At 36.2% G+C, this 7,906-nt stretch overlaps 1 protein-coding gene across 1 annotated transcript in view; it reads right to left on the reverse strand.

Moving 5' to 3' along the window:
• The window catches only part of MSH3 (mutS homolog 3), a 180,989-nt gene that overhangs the window by 171,790 nt on the left and 1,293 nt on the right, over positions 1 to 7,906 (reverse strand). The window contains exon 2 of the mRNA XM_060009221.1: positions 7,623 to 7,743. Coding sequence (XP_059865204.1) covers positions 7,623 to 7,743 — 121 coding nt within the window. The remainder of the gene's footprint in view (positions 1 to 7,622; positions 7,744 to 7,906) is intronic.

Below are 7,906 nucleotides of genomic sequence, written 5' to 3' on the forward strand. Positions count from 1 at the left end.
ACACCTTCACTGTTTGAGCTTTAATTTTTTGTGTACCATAAAATGTAAATACATAATAGTTACTTTCTCTACTCAGGCTTCCTCCTCTAGGCCTAGGTTATGAAGGATCAAGGAGGTAGAAGAATTATCATATTTTAAATAAAGAATTTTAATCTAGAAGGAAGCAGAGTAGATGCTGAAATAAAAATATGTGCCACTATAAACAGATTTTTTTTAATCTGTATAAGAATCTGTTTTACAGATAAAATAATTCATCTTAAAAAAAGGAAAAAAAGAAAAACCTCTGGAATATTACAAACATATTTTAAATCAGTTGAATTAAACACAATGTTCAGGCAAAACCAATCTATACTGAAGTCAGGATAGTGGTTATCCTTGGTGGGGGGAAGGGGTTGCCAGTGGGAGGGAGCACGGAGAGGTTTCCAGGGGTCCTAGTAATATAGTTTCTTGATCTAAGTGATGGTTATATAGGTGACTTCAGTTTGTGAAATTTATCAAGCTTATGATTCTCTACATGTGTTAAACATCTATAATGAATTAAAAACATCAACAAATCCATGTTCATAGATCTCAGGGTCTCAAGAATTCTCTTTTGGGAAGATAAATTACACCCAATGTTTTCGAGGGTTTAAGCTCAAAAGAAGATATTTAAGCTTAGGCAGATAAAAATAAGACACAAGTCAAGGAGGAGAGTCTTAAAAAGAAAAATAAATAGATTTAAGAGGCAGTTTCAAATCTTGTCTAACAACAGAAACCCAGGTAAAGGGCAGAACTTCTTCTTTTAAAAGACTTATTTTTTAATCTTAGTGCCCTTGTTTTTAAATATCCATTCCAAATTGGGGCATGTTGTTTTAAACGTCAAAAGGTGATTCTTTTTTTAAGAGCATAAAATGAAAATGGAAAGTTTGCTGGATAAAATTTTTTACCCGGTATAATAGGCAGTCATTACAGAATGCAAAAATGGGCGTTTGGGGAATGGCATATTTGATTCCATGAAAAATTTTGATTTTTTCACTAAAACTAAGTAGCTTTATACTCAGCCATAAAAAAAAAAAAAAAAGAATGCCATTAGCAGCAACATGGATGGAGCTAGAGATTATCATACTAAGTGAAGTAAGTCAGGCAAAATCTTTTATCATATGATATCACTTATATATGGAATCTAAAATGTGATACAAATGAACTTATTTACAAAAACAGAAACAGATTCACAGTGTTAGAAAACAAACTTATGGTTACCAAAGGGGAAAGGCCAGGGGTGGGGGGGCCACGGTGTGGATAAATTAGGAGTTTGGGATTAGCAGATACAAACTACTATATATAAAACAGATAAACAATGAGGACCTACTGTATAGCAAGGGAACTATACTCAATATTTTGTAATAACCTATAAGGGAAAAAAATCCAAAAAAAAAAAAATATATGTCTGACTGAATCACTTTGCTGTACACCGGAATCTAACACAACATTGTAAATCAACTATACGTCAATTAAAAAAATATTTTAAATAACTAAGCAGCTTTATGTTAGGATATTAATTGCAGTGTGTAATAATTATAAATATTAATCGATGTCTTTTATAAAATGGTCTAGGGTAAACTGGAAAAAATGAATTTAAGTCAGATTTCAATTTGAACTTCCTGCATATGGTTTAAAGGTATAATATCTGATACATTTCCCGGGTCTTTTTAAAAAATTGTATCTTATTTTTATATACTCTGGCTATATTTTATAATATCTTTAATTGATTTTGGAAAGTCCACATTTATATAGTATTAAGATAATGGATATTTGTATTTATCAAAATGCATTTGAGACAGAGTTCTACACTGTTTATCTGTAATTAAAGTAAGAATAATAACAAAAAGTCAAGTCTGAATCTGGGGAGATTTTATTTACCAAACGTAGCCAGACATATATATATATTCCATCCCATATGTTTTTCCTATGTGATGCTGACACTCCTGCACTGAAAGGTGGAATCCATGTTCCTTCCCCTTGAACCCACACAGGCCTTTGTAACTAATTCAACCAACAGAGTATGGCAGAAGTGACACTATATAACTTCCAAAGCTAGACTGTGAAAGACAATACAGCTTCCCTCTGGCTCTCTCTCACAGATACTCATTCTTGGAAACCAGCCACCACTGCTATGAGGAAGCTAAAATTAGCCCACACAGAGAGACAAGGGAGCCAGCTCATACTGGTAAGTGAAATCTTCAAGAACTTTGTGAGCCAGTTGTAAAACACAGCTATTATGTTACAGTATATAAACTTACAATTAAATGAATTACATTAAAAACAAAGGTAACAGACGGCTTCCCTGGTGGTGCAGTGGTTGAGAATCTGCTTGCTAATGCTGGGGACACTGGTTCAAGCCCTGGTCTGGGAGGATCGAGCCCTGGTCTGGGAGGATCCCACATGCTGCTGCAGAGCAGCTAGGCCCGTGAGCCACAGATACTGAGCCTGCGCGTTTGGAGCCTGTGCTCCGCAACAAGAGAGGCCGCGATAGTGAAAGGCCCGCGCACCGCGATGAAGAGTGGCCCCCGCTCACCACAACTAGAGAAAGCCCTCGCACAGAAACGAAGACCCAACACAGCAAAAATAAATAATAATAATAATTAATTAATAAAAAATCCTACCCCAATTATCTACTTAAAAAAAACAAAGGTAATAAATACTCAGGCCTCATTGCTTCCTAAAACTTTTATTACATTTTACTATTGTCTATAATCTAAAGATTATTAACATGTATTGTCTCTTTATGGTGTAAATACTATATAATGGTGTGCTATTGCAACTATCCATCCTTTCCCAACTCTAGAAAAGTCAAGGCTTAAGAACGGGGCTACTCTAGACCTTCTCTTCCAAAGCTTAAAAACAATCCCTAAAAAGATCAAACTGATCCACAAGGAATTTAACTACTTGCCAGAACAAAATTCAACATTCTTTAAAGAAACACAAATCCCAGCACACGACAACACAAAGTTCAAAATACTTATTATCAGGACTTCCCTGGTGGCGCAGTGGTTGGGAGTCCACCTGCCGATGCAGGGCACAGGGGTTCCATCCCTGGTCCAGGAAGATCCCACATGCTGTGAAGCAACGAAGCACGTGCACCACAACTACTGAGCCTGCATTCTAGAGCCCGTGAGTCACAACTACTGAGCCCACACACCACAACTACTGAAGCCCACGTGCCCAGAGCCCGTGCTTTGCAACAAGAGAAGCCACCGCAATGAGAAGCACACACACAGCAAGGAAGAGTAGCCCCCGCGCCCACACGCAGCAATGAAGACCCAACGCAGCCAAAAATAAATAAATTTAAAAAACAAAAATACAAAACACAATCCAAATAATTAATTACTAAACATGCAAAAAGTAGAAAAATCAGTCAAGGTGTACCAAACCAGAAATGATAGAGATGACAGAATTAGCATATAAGGACATGAAAACACATATTATAAACATGTTCCATATAATGAAAAATGAAAAGGAAAAAATAAAGAGGAGCAGAATGGAAGGTTTTTGTTTGGTAACAGCTTTACTGAAATACAATTCACATAGAAAAATGGGATGTTTTTTAAAAAGAACAATACAGAACTTCTAGAGATGAAATGTACAATATCTGAACTGAACATTTCACTGAATTAAATTTATATCATATTAGATACTACTGGAAAAAAATATCACTGAACTTGAAAATACAGCAGGAGAATCAATCCAAAATGAAGCAGAAGGGGAAATAATACTGGAAAATAAATGAAAAGAGCTTCCTTATTTGAGGGATAATGTTAAGTAATCTAGCATCCCTATTAATAAACTCTCAGAAGAAGAGAAAGGGAAGAGACAGAAAAAAATTTTGAGAAAAAAGTGGCCAAAAAATTCTTCCAAATTTGATGAAAACTATAAACTGATGGAACCCAAGAAGCTTTAAATGAACTCCAAACAGGATAAAGATTAATGAAGAAATAAGAATTTTTTTAAATACTAGACTAAGGCTCATCAAAATCAAATGTGGCAAATGGGACCTAATGAAACTTCAAAGCTTTTGCAAAGCAAAGGAAACCATAAACAAGACCAAAAGACAACCCTCAGAATGGGAGAAAATATTTGCAAATGAAGCAACTGACAAAGGATTAATTTCCAAAATTTACAAGCAGCTCATGCAGCTCAGTAACAAAAAAACAAACAACCCAATCCAAAAATGGGCAGAAGACCTAGACATTTCTCCAAAGAAGATATACAGATTGCCAACAAACACATGAAAGAATGCTCAACATCACTAATCATTAGGGAAATGCAAATCAAAACTACAATGAGATATCATCTCACACCAGTCAGAATGGCCATCATCAAAAAATCTAGAAACAATAAATGCTGGAGAGGGTGTGGAGAAAAGGGAACACTCCTGCACTGCTGGTGGGAATGTGAATTGGTACAGCCACTATGGAGAACAGGATGGAGGTTCCTTAAAAAACTACAAATAGAACTACCATACGACCCAGCAATCCCACTACTGGGCATATACCCTGAGAAAACCATAATTCAAAAAGAGTCATGTACCAAAATGTTCATTTCAGCTCTATTTACAATAGCCCGGAGATGGAAACAACCTAAATGCCCATCATCAGATGAATGGATAAAGAAGATGTGGCACATATATACAATGGAATATTACTCAGCCATAAAAAGAAACGAAATTGAGCTATTTGTAATGAGGTGGATAGACTCAGAGTCTGTCATACAAAGTGAAGTAAGTCAGAAAGAGAAAGACAAACACCGTATGCTAACACATATATATGGAATTTAAGGGAAAAAAATGTCATGAAGAACCTAGGGGTAAGACAGGAATAAAGACACAGACCTACTGGAGAACGGACTTGAGGATATGGGGAGGGGGAAGGGTGAGCTGTGACAAAGCGAGAGAGAGGCATGGACATATATACACTACCAAACGTAAGGTAGATAGCTAGTGGGAAGCAGCCGCATGGCACAGGGAGATCAGCTCGGTGCTTTGTGACTGCCTGGAGGGCTGGGATTGGGAGGGTGGGGGGGAGGAAGATGCAAGAGGGAAGAGATATGGGAACATATGTATATGTATAACTGATTCACTTTGTTATAAAGCAGAAACTAACACACCATTGTAAAGCAATTATACCCCAATAAAGATGTTAAAAAAAAAAAATCAAATGTGGGCAAACGAGTGATAAATACAAAATCGTAAAAGCAGCCAGAGGAAAAAAGACATATTAGGGAAATCAACACCATAATTAAAAAACACCAAAAACACCTTGATATCACAAATGTTAAAGGTTAAGAACCTTTCAAGGAATACTATGACTCCCTTTCTTCTTAAATATAAGACTTTTCTAATATATACTTTACCTAGTTTCCTGTGACTTCTCTTCTTTTAGAGATATATATTTGAATTTCTTTTCAAATGTATGTTTTACCTTTTTATTATTATTCAATTTGTTTTCAAAACACATATTTAAATCACTTTTCAAATGTATCAAGTTTCCTTGTGAGTATAAAAGCTTCCTTCCCCTGTGGATCCTAGGTATAAAAATGAGCTTATAAATTGAAGAATTAAGACCTGAAGTGGATCCATATAATGGCATATTATTCAACAATAAAAAGGAATGATGTAATTTAGAGTACTCAAAATCATGGAAAGTAGAATGTTGATGGCCAGGGACTGGGGGAGGAGGGAATGTGGAGCTATTATTTAATGGCTATAGAGTTTCAATTCTGCAAGACAAAAAGAATTCTAGAGATGGATGGAGGTAATGGTTGTACAAAATTATGAATGCACTTAATTGAACTGTACACTTAAAAATGGTTAAGATGAAAATTTTATGTTCTGTGTACTTTACCACAATAAAAAGAAATCAAATCAAAACAACTTTTGAAAGGAAGGAGGTACTGATACATGCTACAACATGGATGAACCTTAGAAACATTAGGCTAAGTGAAAGAAATCAGACAAAAAGGCCACATACTGTATGATTCTATTTATATGACATGTTCAGAATAGACAAATCTATAGACAGAAAATAGATTCGTGGCTGCTTAGGTCGGTGAGGGGGGCGCTGCTTGGGGAAAATGGGAAGTGACTGCTATTGGGTACTGAGTTTCCTTTGAGGGTGATGAAAATGCTCTAAAATTGACTTAATGAGGGCTGCACAATTCTGTGAATATACTGAAAGTCATTGAATTGTACATGGTAAAGGGTGAATTGTATAACATGTGATTATATCTTAATAATCTGTTATTTAAAAAAAAAAAAAAACCCGAGGTGGAGCAATCACCCAGCGTTCGACTGGGGAAAGCTCTTTCTTCTTCCTGAGTGTGATTTTTACCAAGTAGCAAAGGTCTTATTTCAAAACATTCCAAGTCTGTTGCCCCTTTTCCACCTCAGCTCCCCTGGGTGCCTGGAAAAGTTACTTAAGTGTGGTAACCCTCAACCTCACCTATCACTGGAGGACAGCAAGGGTTGTTTGGAAGAATAAAAGAACTACAAAAACCTGTACAGCAATGGCTGGCAAACAGAGGGTTCATTAACAGCTTGACGAATTTACTGAAAAACTGAATAGATCAGATCTATGTAGAGTAATGAAACCCTAGAAAATGCAAATTCTGTCAAGTCATGCCTCTCGCCATGGCCCCTTCAGGTAGGAGGAGAAAAAGGGTATCATCAGATTTATCCTTCTCTTTAACCATACGTCTCCATTTCTATAGTTATTTCATACTAAGGCTTTCATGTTAACCCTAAATCCAAACTTTACCTCTTGATCCACTAAATAGAAACTTTTTTTTGGTTTTGTCTCGTTTTCTTTACCTAAATTCCTGGGGATAATGAAGAAAGAAGCATTTTCTGTCCTCCCCTATCACAAATTGTCTGAGGCCAAAAACTAGAGAAAAATCTGCTCAACCATCTGTATCCAATACCTCCCCTAGAAGTCCAACAGCTCAGGAATAGTGGTTTTACCCAAAACCCTTTAGCATACAGAAAAAGCAGCTCCATGATTAAAAAGGACAGGGTAGATCTACATGTCCTGACATTGAAAATTGTTCAAAATGTTCTGCTAAGTGGAAAAAAACAGTTGCAAATTAGTATATATAGTATAATATAATTTATAAAATATTATTATTAGTTAACTTATTTTGGGGTCTATTTGAGTACATATAGATGTGTATAAACAGAAAAACCTGGAAGAATGTACAGCACCCCCAAAAATTAGCAGTAGCCCTTACTGAAAGGGAGAGATTATGAGGTCTTTTACTGTCCACCTTCTACATTTCTGTATTGTTTGAAATTTTTATAACAAGAACGTTTTACTTTTATAATCAAGACAAAAATTTGCTAGAGGGAATAAGAGAGAAAATTGGGAGAACTACAGCCAAATTGCAGAACTCCATCTCTTACCTCCACTCCCCCAACCTCTTACCCACACCACCCCTTATGAAGGGGCTAGTCTACTCAAGCACAATGGAGACCTTTCTCCACAAAGGAAAAAATGGCCCAATACTCCAAAAGTCTCCTCTGCCCTCAGGAGAATGTGAGAATATCAGAGTCATTACTTGTAAGAATGAAGAAAAATTGCCCCAGAACTCACCAGCGTTCCCAGACATTACTGAATCACTTCCTTCTTCCTTTTCTTGGACTTTCTTTGCTTTCTTTTTAACAGGCCCATCACTCTCCAGTGGTCTCTTCTTACTCCTATCGATTTCTGCAACCTATGTTAGAAAATGATATTATCTCTAATCTCAAAACTTGATGTATGCAAAATAATTTAAACCTTACTTCTGAATGACAGCAAAGTTCTTGCCATCCACCCTTCATAGAATCATCTGTTTAGAGTTATGGGTGAACTGTTTTACCATCTTCAAAGACAAGGTG

Source organism: Delphinus delphis, chromosome 3 (assembly GCF_949987515.2).
Source record: "Delphinus delphis chromosome 3, mDelDel1.2, whole genome shotgun sequence".
Taxonomy (NCBI): domain Eukaryota; kingdom Metazoa; phylum Chordata; class Mammalia; order Artiodactyla; family Delphinidae; genus Delphinus; species Delphinus delphis.